This window comes from Lygodium microphyllum, chromosome 12 (assembly GCF_053477565.2).
Source record: "Lygodium microphyllum isolate KBCC chromosome 12, Lygodium_microphyllum_v1.1.10, whole genome shotgun sequence".
NCBI lineage: Eukaryota > Viridiplantae > Streptophyta > Polypodiopsida > Schizaeales > Lygodiaceae > Lygodium > Lygodium microphyllum.
In genome coordinates, this window is record NC_141146.1 from 153715258 (window position 1) to 153733662 (window position 18405).

The following is an 18405-nucleotide window of genomic DNA, read 5'->3' on the forward strand; positions in this document are numbered from 1 at the left end:
GCAATAAGTCCTCTTGGAGACCGCTGCAATGCACTACGGCAGTTTTCCCCACCCATTTTTGGGTGCAATGGCTTTTGCGGCCACCGGTTTTACAGTCCGCTCCTCTGAGAGACAATGGTTGTTGGGTACTACTTCATTAGTTTGGCCTCTACTCCTTTGAGAGACAATGGTTATTTGACTACTACTCCTTTGGCTTCGTAGCTCATTCCACTGAGAGGCCGAAGCTGCTGTTGTTAATCCATGGCTCCCTAGGAGCTATCTATTTCCTAACCTCCTTTGACTTGCTTCATGGACACTGACTCTGCTGCAAACATCAAGGAGATTTCGTGTGATACCCCTTGCTCCACTTTTTTCTCTACTTAGGTTTGAGAGGTCGTCTCTGGGAGTTGCCTAGCTTTTGTTCCATCAGAGCCCCAAATACCTACTTTGGCATTGCTTGCAGCCTTTTTTTTGTCTTCAGACTTCTAGAGGCTGTGATCCATGAGTTTCTTGATTTTCTCTCTCTCACCGAGGGGGATTCCAAGGGGGCTCATTTTTCTGCTTCTTTCGAGGGGGATCCCATTCTTTCAGTTTTAGAGGGGGTTCCTACTCATATTGTGGTTCTTCACACACCTTGTCGACAACCCTTTTCCTTCTTGGGGTGGTTGACATCTCTATGGCATCTCACCCTCTTATTTTCATTGCTACCTAGGATGTACAAGTTCTTCCCAGTTCGGGGCTTTGGATGTTTCAGCCATGGCATGGTGGCTAGGCCTTCGTATACCATCCAACATGGAGTAATGGAGCTTGTGGCTTCTCTCTCAAGGTTGAGTTTCGAGTTCTATCAGCTCATCATGTCTTCTATTCTTCACTACTCATTACCTTATAAGTGGAGCATTGGGATTCCTGGGTGGATCTTATTCTCTCTCTCTTTCTCTCTCTCTCTCCTCTTTTTCACTCCTTTTTGGGCATGAGAGGGGTTGTTGTGAAACCCATTCATTAAGTTTATTTCATTACCTTAATTCATATTTTGGTTTCCATTTATTGTCCCAGAAAGGGTTTATTTGTATGTTTGTTAGTGTTTGGGCACCACCCGAGAGACTTCAGTGGGTGCCACTCGAGAGAGTTGGGGCGCCACCCGAGAGAATTCAATGGTTCATGTGTATAAATAGGGCACGGACATTTATCCATTTTACACCCCACTCCACTCCACTCCATACTTACTCTCTCATTCATTCTTCATCATTCCCCCTGCACACCTTCAGCCTTAGCCCTCTTATCATTGCTGTCCACACCCCTACCTTGGCGAATATCTTAGTTTGTGGTGCTGTCCAACTGATTGTGACGCCTTTTGGAGGTCTTCTTCACATTGCCATCAGCTCCAGACACTCTAGATTGCTGTCATCTCTGATAGCTCTTGAGGATTGTGTTTCGTTCCTCTACTATTGCTCTTCATCTTCTAGTGTCTACTTTGACATTCCATTTCCTAGAGAATTGTGTTTCGCTCCCTGCATAGAGCAGCTCTTTCCCTTGTCATCGACACCTTGTTGGAAGGACGCTGTTTCACTCCCTTGACAGTGCAGTTTCTTTTAGATACTATCACCTAATCAGCCATGACAATGCAATTATCTTCGAGCTTTTGCTCTATTGTATCAACTTGATCGATTCAACATGATTTAGTGATTCATCATTCATCATCTTCTTCACTCTTCTTTGTCTTCTTCGTTTTTGGTTTTCTTCTCTCAGTGTTTGGTGTACATTGTGTCTCCCCACAAACCCTACTACCTCTCTGATATGGTATGAGTGCATGCCATCTCGTCACTTTTCTTGACACCACAATGCATCTCCAAAGGAAAAGCCTTTGCTCCAAAGGCAATTTGTTTGTCCAAATTTTACTATTGTTGGATTTCCACCAACCCAGTGATTTATACAGGTGCCACAAGTCATCCCCATGCTTATCAATTTGAGCTATAGAAAAGATACCTTTGTACACTTCAATGAAAGACATTTGTTTCAAGGAGATTGGACAATATCCTAGGGTATTATGTACTAATTTTCAATCCATCATTTTGTCATCTTCAACCACAATAGGCATGGGTAAAAAAGGTGCAACATTATGCTAAATTTTCTCTCGAGGGATCAATGATGCATACCAAGAACTTGAGCTAAACATGTAGTTGGGAAACATAATAACCAAATGTCCTCATCAACCACATCATCAATGCATCTAATTCCCAATTTTAGAAGATAATAGGCTTTGACTAGCTCTTCAATTGCCGATGGTTCTTTAAACACAATAGTCCAATGTATGCTCTCTTTTGTTAGAGAATTACCATACAATAGAGGCCTATTCAACCATTGAACATGAGGCTTAACTTGCTTTCAATCTTGTATCAAATGAGTGCAATAAGGACAACATGGAACTTTTCTTGTTAGATGACTCAATACCACTTCCCAATGGTCGGAAATCAAATGCTCATATGCCTCGGTTTTCACATTCATTCACATGGTGACCAATATTATTACCCAAGGCTGTTTTTGCACAAAGAAAGTAGGTAGTAATGTAGCTTCCCTAGTCAACACATGAAAATAAACATTAGCTATATACTGTTAGCCTGCTCTATTTCAGTGTCAGTCTATCATCTCCTGGTTGTGAGCTCCTGTCAGAGTCTGGCAGGAGACAGAGGAGCTTTGTCAGTTTAGGTGTAGCTGTTTTTTGTGGCAGTCAGCCTTTAGAGGCTGCTTGTTGGTGCAGTCGGCCAGTTTTTTGGCCAGTCGGCCAGTTTTATGGCTGGGGGGCTATATATAGCAGCCCCCCCCATCAGCCATACAGATTGTTTTCGCAGGTTCAGCACAGTCTCTCTCCTCTCCCACTCCGGCATTGGTTCTGTCTTCGTTTCCAGCCTGATCTGGTGCCCTCACTGACGCCTCGGGCTGCGTGCAGGGATTGATCAGTCCATTTCAGAGTATTCAGCATTCATTTCAGTCAGTGCAGATTTTCTTCCTTCATTCTCTGCTTTCTATCTCCCTCTCCTCTGTGTTCGTGTTTTCTTCTTCCGTTGCGCACTCTCACATGGTATCATCGCCTAACTGAGAGCATGGAGGATCTCCGACGGAGAGACACCATCCCTTTCTTATGCTGCTGTCGATTCCTTCCCAACAGCCAAGGCGGCTCATACTGGCGGCTCCAACTCTTGCGTTTGCTGCAGGCGGCTGTTTCTGAGGCTGCCACATCATCAACACTCCTCTCCTGGGTGCGTTTTCTGCCCTGTGGCCATCCCTACAGCTAGCGACACTACTCCAGGCTGCGTTTTGCTGTTCTGGAGGTTGTTCCTCCTTTTGTGGGCCCTTTTCTTGCAGGCGCCAATCTCCCAGGCTGCATTTTGTGTTCGGCGGTTTCTGTCTAGGTGATCTTCATTAGACATCATTGTGTTTTGTAGCTCCAGGTGTTTCTCAATCTCCACAGCTTGCGTTTTGGTGGTTGGTGACCCTTCTGTTGGTCATCCTTCGGCATCGGCAAAGATTTCTTTGGTGTATTTGGTGTTTGCAGATTTGGAAGATGTCTTATTAGTTTTTAGGCTTTGACGACTCAGAGGATGAGCTTCTTTCACATCATTCCTTTGAGCGGAGACGGGATTATCAGGAGTTTCGTGATTGACGATGGGAGGAGTCTCCTCGCACCCGTCCTTCTTCAGTCCATGCATCTCAGAGGGTTCCATCTACAGTGAAGGTTCCATCGGTGAAGGCTTCTTCAGATGTCCGTATGCCTTCCTTGATTCCCTCGATACAGGTGCCCATACTCCCTTCCTTTCCGAAGGAAGACAAGTTGGACGGTTCCAACTATTCCCTCTAGTCGTGCAAGGTGGAGTGCATCCTCGATACATTCGACCTATGGGAGCTTGTTTCTTCACCCATCGACCATCCCCCCGTGGATTCGTCCGATGGAAGTTCTATGGACCGTGTAGCCTTGTGGGATCGGCTCAACTCTAGAGCCCGTTCCTTTCTCTTTATGAGTCTTTACGACTCGGTTCTTGTTCATGTTCACAGGTTACAGACGGCAGCAGCAGTGTGGAAGAAGCTTGCGTCTTTGTACCAGCATAAGACGTTCGCCCACAAGATTTCTTTGGAGAAGAAGTTGCGGATACTCAGTCTTGATGATTCTTCTTCCATGAAGGAGCACATTACGAAGATGGAGGACATGCAAGGTGAGCTAGCCTCTCTTGGTCGGGTGATTTCTTCCGAGGATATGGCGATGATTCTCTTGACTCAGCCGCCATCTCCCCGGTATGATGTCTTCTACACCAGCCTCATCACCTCGAGGACCCGCGAGAAACTTCTATGGGAGGAACTTCCCCCGCTTGTCTTGGAGCATGACGAGTGTCTCAGAGAGGTGGGTGCTAGTGGCTCCACCAAGGCTTTTATTGCAGGTACGAGTGGCGGCAAGAAGAAGAAGCAACAAAAGGCGAAGGCCAAGGACAAGAAGGAGGAGGACAAGGAGGAGGACAAGAAGGATGCAAAGGAGAAGAAGCCCAAGTGCCCACACTATGGGAAGGGCACTCATCCCGAGGAGAAGTGTTGGCAAAAGTACCCCCATTTGAAGCCCAAGGAGAAGGACTCCAAGGTGGCCCCAGCCACGACAGAGTCTGCTTTTGTGCATGTCTTTGTTGAGGAGGATACAGCCCTAGCTTCTACCATTCAGGCGAAGCCTTGGCTCGTGGACAGCGGAGCATCTTCTCATATGACCTTTAGACAGGATTGGCTTCAGGATCTTCGTTTGAGAGGGGGCACTGTCACCATTGGTGACAACTCTACAGTTCCTGTTCGAGGCGTGGGGACTTTACCTATGTTTTTTGACAGGCGGTCTTCTTCCGCCAAAGTTCTTTATGTACCTGATTTGGGTTTTTAACCTATTGTCTGTGCATGGTCTTACTCAGCTAGGTACTCGAGTCATTTTTATGCAGGATGCAGTCACAGTGGAGGATGCTTCTACAGGTGATGCTCTTTGGACAGGTACACAGGAGGGTGGGCTCTACCAGCTCACAGCCTTGGCTGCGCGGGCTTCCCACGAGCTTGGGCTGCTTTGGCATGCTTGTTATGGGCATCTGAACCTTGATTCTATTCGACGGGCTTCTCGGAGGAAGATGGTGGAGGGACTTCCCAATTTCCCTCCTGTCCACACTTTATGCCCCAGCTGCTTGAGGGGCAAGCAACATAGGCAGCCTCACCCACAGGTTGCTTCCAGGAGGGCTTTTTCTCCGCTTGAGTTGGTTCACACTGACCTTTGCGCACCTATGGGCACAGCCTTCCTTGGGAAGGCCAAGTATTTGATGCTGATTGTGGAGGATTTCAGTCGTTATGTGTGGCCTTATTTGTTGGAGTACAAGAGTGAGGCGTACTCCCGTTTCTGCGAGTGGAAGGTGTTTGTGGAGACATAAACAACTTCCAAAGTTCGTGGTTACGAGCTGATCACGGTGGCGAGTTCACTTCTCACATTTTCTCTCAGTTTTGCAGGGATCATGGCTTTCGGGTGGAGTATTCCCATCCGAATACACCATCAGAGAATGGTGTTGTAGAGCGTGCAAATTAGACCATGGTGGAGATGGCCCGATCCATGCTGGAGCATTGGAGTCTTCCTCATTTCCTTTGGGGTGAGGCGGTGGCTACAGCGGTGCATATTCGCAACCGCTCTCCGACTTCGGCATTGCAGGACTTGACTCCTTATGAGGCTTTCTTTGGGAGGAAGCCTTCCGTGTCCCACTTTCGCATCTTTGGCCGTGCTGCTTTTGTCCATATGGACAAGAAGAAGAGGAAGCCGAAGCTTGACACAGCTTATCTTCGTGAGTTATAGCACGACCACGAAGGGATATCGGCTCTACGACCCGACTACACGGAAGATTGAGGTGAGTAGGGATGTGATCTTCGATGAGGCTTCGGCCTCCGAGGATCCGATTGATGGTTCTCTTTCAGGTGGTTCTTCGACATCGACGGACCCTCTCCCACCTTCTCTCCCTTCACTTCCTTCTAGGATACCTCTTTGCACCCCTCCTTCTTCGGCACCTCCCCCTCCCATTCCTCCTCCTACTTTGGCTTCCCTTCCCCCTTTGGCGGATGTGACTCCTTCTTCTTCAAGTACTTCCACCCCTTCAGCCTCCCCTTCGGAGTCTTCTAGGAATCCACAGCCATTCGATGGGGAGCCTTCTTCAGATGAGAAGGATCTATCTTATCCTAGTGCGGGGGAGTCCCTTTCTGAGATAGGTGCTTTACAGGTTCTGGAGGCTACTCGGTCTCCCTCGCAGCAGGAGGAGTCTATTAGGATTCCTTTGTGGTATCGCCGGCTTATGCAGGATTCAGGTGTTACTCACTTTCCTGCTTCTTCTATAGGTCCGAACTCATACTTTGTGTAGTCTGTGTTGTATTTGGCTGTATTTGACATTGTGCGAGCAGAGCTTGCCACACCGCCCATGCTAGTCGAGGCATTATTTCAGACAGTCTGCTTCCTACACAGATTTCAGGATATGGACAGAGATCGCATTGCATATAGAGCATATATGGCATCTCAGGAGATGGCTCGAGCGGGGGATACCACATCATGGTATGCACAGACTAGAGCTTGGTTTGACAGACATGGGCTGGACATTGATAGACTCCCACCTCTTCTATATGATACTCAGGCTCCCACTTACACCCTCTCTCTCTCTGAGAGGAATAGAGTCATCAGACAGGAGATATGGCATATTTATATACAGAGGACATGGGTCAGCCCTGCACAGCCACTGCCATCGAAGATGGCACATTATTATACACAGTTCTTGAGCATATCAGAGCAGGGATTCATAGAGATTCCGAGATATGTGCAGATCTATATGCCACATCGATTGAGAGTTCTTATTGGACAGCTCAGGGTATCATCACATCAGCTTATGATTGAGAGTGGCAGAGCCAGTGGCATCCCACGGGAGGAGAGGATATGCCCCCTTTGCAGATCAGAGGTGGAGAGTGAGGAGCATTTTGTTCTCAGATGCCCGGCATACTCAGAGTTGAGATCTAGATACACATTGAGCAGCTCACTTCAGGGATGTATGACTGATATGGATCAGAGATCATTTGGCCGTTTTCTGGGAGAGGCATGGCACATCAGAGAGCAGAGCACACAGTGGGTCCCAGTCAGAGAGGGGCCCACCCAGACGACTATTACACAGTTCTTTCAGACAGACAGAGTGAGAGCTACTATACCAGTCTCCAGCCAGACCTCCGGGCTCACACTACAGCAGGCTGAGGACCAGCGTACCCGACGCCGTACGAGGATCCGGGGGTTTCGAACCCCACAGCCACACCGACAGGAGATCCGGAGGATTCTTGATCTACATCGACAGCAGATTGAGATCCGATGACACTCGACACATTGGATCTCAGATCTCCAGTTTGCTCTTTCTCCACCGCCGATGTACCACATCCTGCATCCAGGAGGGATCACCTGCTATTAGCGACTTCGACGACTGCTACTACATCCCAGGATAGTATATCTCCCTGCATCTGTTACATATACACATCGCACCACTTTATCACAGCCGACAGTTGTTCCCCTATCACAGCCGACATTTGTTCCCCTTTTGTAGCCATTATCTGGAGTACCAGAGCTACATACGCACATACACATATATGACACTTATCACACTCACAACACCATATTTTCAGTTTCCAGTTTTTAGCTTTTCATTCAGCACTTTTATTTTGGATAGCTGGACCTCATCAGTTGTATCACAGTTTGTCTCATAGGCCAGTTTTGGTCTTTAGAAGACGTTAATATAACTTTCTTTCTTTCTTTCTCTCTCTCTTCTTTATCTTCTATTGCTATCCTCTCCAGATGGCTCCTCCTTACTGTTCTACTGATGACAAACTTCACGGCCTTGATTACTTAACTTGGAGTGCTGTTATGAAAGCATGGTTTGTGCAAAACTGATTGTTGTACGTGGTCTCTGGCTCTATTAAGCGTCCTCAGTCTCCAACTCCTCTTTCAAATGATTGGGACTAGGACAACCATGAGGAAGTTGTGCTTACATGGGATTTCAATGATACCCGTGTATATTCTGCTCTTTTTTGTTGTATCTCTAAAGAGGTTCTCCTTGCAGTCACTTCTTGCAAGACAACTTCACGATATGGACAAAGCTTCAGATGTAGGAGGCTTCCTTGACCATGCATTGAAGTTATCCTCTATGGATAGCTCCAACAGATGAAGTTCGTCGAGCTGAAGGATACTATTCAATCATTCTACTTCGGGTTACACAAGTACAGGATCAGCTTTGTCACATGTAGTCCGCCCTTCCAGAGACCCATCTTGTGGAGACTGTGCTTTATAAGCTCCCTTCGAAGTTTGATGGAGTAGCCAATGTTTTGCAAGCCTAGATATCATTGACACTAGTGAGTGTCCTCAATGTTGCTTAAACATGAGGGGCTTTGCGGTAATAGGGGAGGTTGCCACCTTAGTATGGTGGCTCCAATGAGGCTTTGCAGCTTCAGAGAGGGGTGACAGGAAGAAGTCGAAGGCCCAGTGCTATCATTGTGGTAAGAAGGGACATTTGTGCAAGGATTGTAAGGAGGTAGCGGCTTTGAGGAAGAAGAAGGAGAAGCAGCAACAGGATAGGGACTCCTTTGCTGAGTCATTTTCCTCCTTCGATTCGAACTCAGATACTTCGGCCAAGGTGAAGGCTAAGGCACGGAAGGGTCATATTCTCCAGATCAAGGGAAGGGCTTGGCAGCCCCTCCTTTTGTTGCTTTCTAGTACAAGTGATGCGGTCACCCTTCAGAAGTCTCTAGTGCCAGAGGGGGAGTGTGAGATGGGCTGGTGAGCTTCATCTATATAGGTATATATGTGCAAAGGATCTAGAGAGGGACTTTCCTTCCGCATCGACTGATAGGTTTTGAAATCATTGACACTCTAGCGGTCTGGCCAAAGGCGGCGAATCCATGGTCACGTATGCTCAGAGGCATTGTTGATTGGATGGTCATGTATACTATAGCAAGGCATTGTTTACAGATATTGAGAGTTGCTATGATTTTTCTCTATTTTCAAGTTTTGGTAATGATCGACATCGACATTAGGTTTTTTCCAGGGCACCTTGGTGGTGGCTTTATTATCCACTACTTGGGTATCCATGGTACTCTAGTGGTCTTTGTTGTATGGACTATGATGAGTCATTATCATTGTATCATTGTATTGTATCAGATCACCCATGCTTTGAGAGAGGGTATTAGCAGTATAGTTAGGTCATGAGTGAGTTTGAGCATGTGGTTCAGTGAGGCATTATAGTTATTTTAGGCTTTTTTACGTGTCATTTTTATAGCGGTTTTAGCATTTATTTCTGACCTTGATCATATTTATGACATATTTTTGGCCTATTTATTTGCCTCCCTCCTTAGTTTGTATCATCATTCATTATTTGCAGATTCCAATGCAGGCCCTCTTGGAGAGAGGGAGCCAGTGCGTGTGCTACACAACTAGTGACTCACTGTTATATGCGATTGTCTCGTATATGGTATATGGATTCCATTTCCTGTAGTGACAGGTTAGGCACGGAGAACGAGATAGACAATCGTTACATGTAGCGAGAGACAGAGAGAGTGAGATAGAGCAAAGTCGAGAGTGAGCCTGTTTGTAGGTACAATGACAAGATAGTACCTTTAGGTTTTTAGATAGATATATATGTGTAAGTACAAGTGCTAAGGGTGTGTTCACACTCGAGCACATTTAAAGGCACGAGGCCTTTATTCCCAACAACCTCCCACCTAAAGGCAATGTGCCTGAAGAGGAGAAAAGAATCAGCTAAGTCTAGGTATGTACAAAGCTAAAATACATATATCTATCCAACTCCCATCATCTGTCGGCAATGAGCGAAGCTCTCTGCTGGAAGACCCTTTGTGAGAAGGTCTGCAGGATTATCATCTGTATGCACTTTGACAAGCTCAATGCTCTTGCTGTCAAGTACATCTCTAATGATGTGGTACTTCACTTGTATGTGCTTTGTCTTTGCATGAAAGACTGGATTCCGTGCTAATATGATAGAACTCTAACTATCACAACGGAGAACAAGTAACTCTGAGATGCCAAGCTCTCCCACCATACGTGAAAGCCATAAAGCCTCCTTGCATGCCTCAGTGGCAGCCACATACTCTGTCTCTGTAGTAGACAATGCAACACACTTTTGTAGCCTGGAGATCCAAGAGATTGCTCCTCCTCTGAAAGTAAACACATACCCAAAAGTGGACTTCTTGCAGTCCGCATGACCAGCATAGTCTGCATCCGTAAAGCCAACAACAGATACCTTTTGCTTTCCAAAGCAGATGCACAACTCCTTTGTGCCTTTGAGGTATCTCATAATACCTTTCAGTGCATCCCTATGTTTCTTGCCAGGGGTTGCCATGTATCTGCTAACCACTCCCACTGCAAAGGCAATGTTAGGACGTGTAGCAATCATAGCATACATCAAAGTGCCAATAGTTGAAGCATATGGTATCTTGGCCATTTCAGCCTTCTCATCATCAGATGTAGGGTTGTCCTCTGCACTGAGTTTCACACGGTATCATAAGTTTGATACATTCATGCAATCCCAAGGCTTTCATAGAAGTCAAGTGGATCACTACTTGTACACCAAGAAGGCAGCAAATGGCAGCCTGATTATCTTGGTTTTGTATGTTGATGGCATGCTAATTGCTGGCAGGGATACTCATGCCTTGGATTCATTGAAGCAAAGTCTTCATGGCAGCTTTGACATGAAGGATCTTGGTGATGCAAATCACATTCTTGGCAATAAAATACTCAGAGATAGATCGAAAGGCTTACTCTATCTATCTCAATGCTTTTGGTGCTTGTTTTAGCCCATATAAACTCCTTTTGAGTTTACATACCATTTTTTCTTTCCCTTGTTCAACAAACCCTTCAAGCTACTGCATATAGATGTCTTCATGCAGATCACCATGTAAAAACACAGTCTTTACATCCATCTGTATGAGCTCCATATCCTCAACTGCAACCAAGCCCAAAATGGTTCTCAATGTAGTCATCTTGACTATAGGAGAGAAAATCTCATCAAAGTCAATTCCATGCTCCTACTTGTACCCCTTTGCAACTAATCTTGCTTTGTACTTTGGTGAGGAACCAGAAGTGACCTTCATCTTGTAAACCCATTTGCATTTAAGTGTTTTCTGCCCCTTAGGCAACTGTACCAAGTCCCAAGTGCCATTTTTCTCAAGAGATTCCATCTCTGACAACATGGCTTTATACCATTTTTTGCTATCCTGTCTGTCCATTGCTTCCTCGAAGCAAGATGGTTCACCAGAGTCTGTCAACATGACATAATCAGCCACATTGTTTGCACTAGGAACAAATTTGTCAGGTTGTCTAGTAGCCCTAGGAGATCGTAACCCAATGGTCATTGTTTGTTGGCTGTTCCTACAAATTTCCATTTTCAGCATGTTGTCTTGACATTTCAGCCTGCAAATCAGCATTAACAGCTTGCTGTCCTGGCTGTTCCTGCACATGTAGTGGCTCATTATCATAGGCAACAGCTGGCTGATCATTTCCAGCATCATTTCTTGCATTTATAGGTTCATTTACAGTAGGTATTTGCTGCTATACAGTGGGCACATTTTGCTGTCCAAAAGGTATTTCTTCCCGGAATACAACCCTACAGACCTCCTCAGTCTTTTTGGGCTGTTTGTGCATGCGATTTTTCTGGAAGATCACGTCATTGTTGTGTACTACTTTCCTTTTTTCGGGATCTCATAATCTATACCCCATTTCACCCTTATCACCATATCCTAGGAAAATGCATTTACAGGACTTTGGCTCAAGTTTACTGTGTGTTTCTTAACGAATGTGCACAAAAGCCTCGCAGTCAAATACTTTCAAGTGAGCATATGAAGGTGGCTTGCTCGACCATGCTTCTTGGGACGCTTCTTGGGGAACTCCCCCCCCACCCCAAAGACCTGTGTGGTGACTGATTAATTAAGTGAATGGCTATCACAACAGCCTCTGCCAAAAAACCATGGTGTAATGCAGCATGAGACAGTATCGTACGGACCTTATTCTGTATGGTCCGATTAATACGCTCTGCAACTCCTTTTTGGGGCGGATTATGAGGGGCAGTGAGCTCCCTCTTTATCCCTTTGCTGTCACAAAATGGCTGAAAGGCCTTAAACACATATTCCCCACCATTATCAGAGCGAAGACACTTAAGTGTCTTATCTGTCTGATTTTCAGCCAATGCCAAGAATTTTTTAAACTTGTCAAGCACTTCATCCTTGCTACGAATAGGGTCAACCCATACTTTCCGTGTAGCATCATCGACAAAGGTGACAAAATATTTCTTTTCCCCTAAAGATTTGCTTTCCTGCATCAAATTCCCCAAATTTGGGAAAAGCCCCAAATTTCTAGGCCAAGATTGCACGAAAATTGGAAGCTGTGCCTCCACGTGTGAATGCCGGTCAGTGGGGGGAAAGGAGTTTCAAGAAGAAATTGATTTTGTAAGAAAATTATGACGGGTCCGTTGACTTGCCAGGCGGGTCGCGTGATTGACGGCCCGCCGGCGGCTGTCCCCTGCCTGTCGCCCGTCATGCATTGCGTCGCCTGCTACCAGTTGCTGGTCGTCGTTAGTCGCCCATGTGCCCGCCAGTTGTCCGCCTATCGCGTAGTCCTTGTTTGCAGGCTGCGCGCTACCCGCTGCCCATTGCACACCTAGTGCCCTACTGGTCTTGTCGCACACTCTCCTCGCTGGAGCCTGGCCCTGTTGCCTGCTCATGAATTGGAACTGTCGCCTTGGCAGTTGCTTCCTCACCCAGCTTATGCTTGACGTCTCGAGAAGTGTGCAGAACCTGATGGCTCTGATACCAGTTTGTAGTGACAGGTTAGGCATGGAGAACGAGACAAACAGTCATTACACGTAGTGAAAGACAGAGAGAGTGAGATAGAGCAGAGTCGAGAGTGAGCCCGTTTGTAGGTACAATGACGAGATAGTACATTTAGGTTTTTAGATAGATATATATAAGTACAAGTGCTAAGGGTGTGTTCACATCCGAGCACATTTAAAGGCACGAGGCCTTTATTCCCAACATTTCCCAAGCATATCTCTGAGTTCTCCCCTTGCAGTGTTCTTTTGTTTTCTTTTGTTTTCTCCTCTCTTGTATTGTGCAGTCTATTACAGCAGTCTTCTACGCTTCCATCACTGCACCCACTTTTGACACCTCCAACAATGCTTCATACATCTTGGCCAGCAAATGACCATTCATGATAGTCTGATAGTTCCCTGGATCAGAAGGGTTTCTAGTCTTATGGATAGGCACAATAGTATGTAGAGTCCATTCATTTGGGAATCCTTTTGTCAAGGCCCCATCGAACATTAAAAGCAAGGAATGATGCAAGAACCTCCACTACATATACGAAATGCTCACCGTGGTTATCAGTGTGATCCGGCGATCCTGTACCCTCGTGATAGCCTATTCCACCATGCCAGTCATGAAGAAAGTCAAGGATGTGTACTATTTGGAGTAGGCCTAAACAAAATGCCAAGGTGGGTTGAGAGTTGGGTGTTTATTCATTAGGTGGTCCATAGGCTTCCTTGTTGCATGGAGATCTCTCATGGAGGGAAATCTCAAGGTAATAATATAGCTGTGCCAAGTGTAGATGATAATGTGGCAGGTTGGAAAGCTGCAGGAGGACCTGAACCAGCAGGATGGCTTGCAGTGATAGCAAAATGAAGCTGTCTGTGGCAGGTCCCTAGGCATGGGTAACAGTCTCCAGGGTTGGAACAGCTTGAAATGAGCAGCAAGGACCTTGAAACACAGCTGTCTAAGGCCAGTCTCCTAGGCAGCAGTCTCTAGGGCTGGAACAGCTTGAAATCAGCAGCAAGGACCCTGAACCAGCGGTGGGATTATGTTGGACAGCGGGCATCTGTGCCTGTCTTATGGATGGAGGATGATGATGATGATGATGATGATGAGGCAATGAGGATGATGATGGAGGCACCTGATGGAAAAATGATGGTGATCACATAAATAGGGCTTGATGGTGACAGAATGGATGAGATAGATAATGGCTAGTGCAATGGTCCCTTTTCGTACGATGCAGGACTTTTGTCCTGCTGAAAATTGTATTTTTAATGTAATGAGTTTCCTTTTGGGACAATAGAAGGGTTGAATAGTTTGGCCAATGCTTTGAGGATTAATTTTAGACTACTTTTTTGTAGCCTAACAATGGCAATGGCAATTACTTGGGAGTTTTCTGTGGAATCATGCTCAAAAGGTGTCCAACGATGAATATGAGAGAGAAACCTCAAACTCTGAGCATGCACTATGAGGTTCTAGGGTTATGATTCAAATATTCTGGTAAGCATAGCTGTAAATAATAAGATTCAAGGAAGATAGGAGGACATACATAGGGGAGACCATCTCCTTGAATGTGCTCGAAGCTATGTATAGGCAAGATCATACACAATTTGAGTGCATTTCCTCGTCCAAAAGAACAAGTATTTACTTGAATTAAATGGATCAAAACGATGTAATTTTATCGTTGTTCCATCCATGGCAGCCAAGGTTATAAGTTCATCCTTTTGCCTTTAAGTTACCGCTTTTGAGAGAGATTTAGGTGTGATTTGTTTAATGGTTTGGCTAATCGTGAAGTCATTGTCTGAGCATGAGCTTCATAAGTCTTTCCAAGTCTTACTGATGATTAGTTACAAACTTGGAGATTATATGAAGTCATTATGAATGAATATGGTTGACACTGGACAGCCACAATAAGTTTGATCCAACAGTCTTGTGTCAATGTAGAGGTTGCACCCAGTCATTTGAACCTAATGCTCATTATTCACTTATCACTCAGCCCCCATTACTGATCAGCCACCATCCCAATTCATCTCAGTGCTAATGTGTTACGTGGCCTAACTTCACAGTTTAGTTGCATCTTTGGCACTTCTGCACAGTCAGTACACTTGTGCAGGTGCCTTACATGTACCACAGCAAGAAAACTGTAAAGTTTCATATTGAGGATTTCCAAAATCATGGAGTTGTTCATTATTTATTGTAGAATAAGTGTTGCTCAGAGAATATTTTACTGAGAATGTGCTGTGTCTAGCATAGTTGTTAAAGGTGTCTCACATGTGCTTTACTTTTGTATTCCAATTAGTACGCCTTTGTATTAGAAACAAAGTTGTTTCTAATCAGCAGGAAGAAGTTAAATGGAAGACAGAAATAATTGATGCACCTTAAATAAGGCTGTTGACCTATTTATTTATCTTGATCACTGCATTTTTGTTCTTTAATAGCAGGTGATGGATATGAAAAGTCTGATCTTGGACAGGAGAGTAGAGAATCTTTCAGTGAAAGCAGCGATGAGGATGATCAGAGCTCAGATTTTGAAGATACAAAGTAGTTGGTTCAATTTCTTTTATGTCACCAAGATTGTCTTAAACATTTGAAATTTTGCACAAGGAGCTAATTATTTCATAGCATACAAGATTTGACTGTAGTCCATTTTACCACAATCCTTATTACAGATAAATATTTTAAAGTTTATGATTGCTGTTGAGATTAAGACAATTGAAAGAACCTTCAGACTTTATGTTTTTTTATCAAGGGGTGCAATATTTGGTTCTGACAGGTTTCAGGATGGGCGGCTTCGATTTCGCCCAGATATTGTTATCGAAGATCCACAATATGCTGGCATTAAGCGCAGCAGAAAGGAGGCTTTTGATGATTACTCATCAATGGGTTCTGAGCAAATTGGAGAGGACATGAATGCCAATGGCAACCAGGCATATGTTTGGGACTCTGATGGAGCTGATGAACATGAATTCCAGGTAGGTCAGAATTTAGAGAGCTTGAGTCAGTTTGGCAAGGAACTCTATGTAAGAAAACTGATGTTGAACACCTGCTGAATCTTTCTAGAGCACAGAAGATTTTCACCGCCAGAGTCCTGATCTGGAAATGGAGGCCCTAGACAAAGAATACACTGAGCTGCAAGCACAAGAAGAGTAAGCATCCTCTTTATTTACTCCTCTCATTATTTAGCCCATGTCTCATTCCTCCCTCTTCTTTCCATATTTCTTACCATTTTTCTGTCTGACTGCTTTATTCTTCTCATCAGCAAAATCCAAAATAATTGAAGTCAAATTTCTGGGTCTTGATCCTCATCCTTTCTTTCATGCTTGCTTTCTTCTTCCCTGCTTCCATTTTGTAGCGAGATTTTAGTACTTCGTTTTATTGGCTTTATGTTGTGCTGCATATATCAAATGTTTCGGTCCTGTATTTTTCAGGGCATAGTGTGGAACTGGTGAGATTGGTCGTCAAATTGTTTTTGGTCAGTTGGATCAGATTTTGTATGTTTTAAATTAAGCATCTAAGGTGTAAGGGCTATATTGCACTTCATGCTTTGTCTCTTTTTGATAATCAGATCTTCTTTTTCAAAGAAGAGAAATGTCTAACATACACCTCAGGAAAAACATCCCCAAGGCAAAAATTAAAATAAGCTCTGCATAGCCTACAAAGATACATCAGAATTATGAAGTTAATACAAGGGTTGAGTAAACAGCCAGCCTGGTGGGCTGTAATACCAAATCCTATGCGATTCAAAGTAAAAGAAGGTTCCGGAATCTTAAGTATGAGTAAGACTCCTCCTCATGCACTATAGTCTCTCCCATCTTCCATGGAGTGTGTGAATAACCTGTGTTCAGGTCCTGAGATAGTCTTTGCAGTAGAGATGTCCTGCAAATCTATGGCATGACTACATCTCCCAGTCCTAATGAACCAAGTAATGATATAGTTGCTACAGTATTGGTTCTCAATAAACCTTTGATGGAAATAGAATTGTGGCTTTTGGGACTGCAACTATTGTAGAAATAGTGTGATTTTTTGTGGTTGAGATTGCATTATAAGTGCTTTTTTATTTTCAAGATTTTAGGTTTTGGAATGCTGAATATGGTGGTATTGAGTCTCTAGCGTTTATCTACTACAGTGTTAGCAACATGTTCTTTTTATAAATGTGATCAAAGTGTCGCAATTTGCCTTGTAATTCGATAACAAAAGACCTCTAGCTGTTTTTATTATCACGAATCAGATTTCTTACATTAAATGGCCGTTGAAGGTGCCTATGGAATTAATAAAATTATGATTTAGAGGTATTAATGCCATATTGCAGCACTTCAAATGAGCCACGTACCCAGAAACTTGCAAACACATGCTATATGCAATGTGTGTCCTGCAAGTGTGTGTATATATCTGTTTCCATTATAAACTAGGTCTGCACCTGAAGTGGCTGTTTAAATACGTCTGGAAAGGCCAAATTACCGTTTGGAAGAAAATTGGATTTCTGCTGGTCTCGTTCTGGTAATTCCAGAAACTTATTCCATCTCTGCCTGCATGTTTATCTTTGCCTTTGTGTCTGTCAGTTTATGCATTTTAGCAGGCAGTTATTCTTACATAGATCTTACATGGGTGCATCTCTGCTTGTTGTATGCCTGTTTGTCCATCTTATCTTCTTTCAAATGTAACTGTGCTTCTCTATATGGGAGAATGGTGGGTGCGTGTGCAAAGTGTGGTTGTATAATCAAGCTATAAAGGCTAGATGCAAGTCTAGAATTGTGACAAGCATGTCTATCATATCCAGCAAAGCAGCCTAATAAATGGTGTAGACTGTGAGCCTAAATCAAGGCATCCAATATGCGCTAAGTTTTCACAACCATCTCTTCAAAGTTGATCTGCTCATTGTTTCATTCTTCCAACCTGTGTCCTCTTGTTTTGCATGCCTCTTTCATGTGACAACCTTGTACATAGTGAAATTTGTTGAATTCATGCTTACTATGATAAGAATTGAGTTTCTCAGGGAAATGTTGCGTGGTTTGAAAGGACGTACGGATGAAGAGGTGCAGAAAGGTCAAGCTGTTAGTAAGCAGAAGGTTGAGTGAAAATTGTCAAGCTTGATTTTACAACTGTGGATTATGTGGATTTACTCTTCAAGCATATTATGTGGAATATTTTAGAATGCTTATACATAAATGAAATGGTTTACTGATAGGCACTATGGGACAAGGCCTTGGAAGTACGGATTCTATTACAGAAACCATTTTCTACTGCAAATAGTCTACCTATGGTAATTGATCTTTTGTATTATTTTGTGATGGGTGATAGGCATCTAATGATTTATATTGGCATATTTGTTTGAAATGTTTGGCTTAGTGCTAGGTTTTATTTGAATAAGCTTTCATAGACAAATACAATATATATTTGAGGTACGATAGATACGAATTTTTAAAGTTTTAGAAACTAGGTGGGAAGTCATACACCTCCCCTTCCTAGGATGGTATCTCACAATGAGTTAGATGCCATGAAAGATTAGTATGTTGCTGGTTCGGATTTTGCAAATGTATATGATTAGCTTTG

General features: G+C 44.1%; 1 protein-coding gene across 2 annotated transcripts in view; it reads left to right on the plus strand.

Moving 5' to 3' along the window:
• The window catches only part of LOC148028465 (uncharacterized), a 120013-nt gene that overhangs the window by 1881 nt on the left and 99727 nt on the right, over nt 1-18405 (plus strand). The window contains exons 2-6 of one of the 2 annotated variants that reach the window (XM_087690277.1): nt 15297-15396; nt 15629-15827; nt 15916-16001; nt 17849-17921; nt 18041-18115. In XM_087690277.1, coding sequence (XP_087546403.1) covers nt 15297-15396; nt 15629-15827; nt 15916-16001; nt 17849-17921; nt 18041-18115 — 533 coding nt within the window. Of the gene's footprint in view, nt 1-15293; nt 15397-15628; nt 15828-15915; nt 16002-17848; nt 17922-18040; nt 18116-18405 lie in introns of both variants that reach the window. The other variant, XM_087690276.1, reaches the window with a different exon arrangement.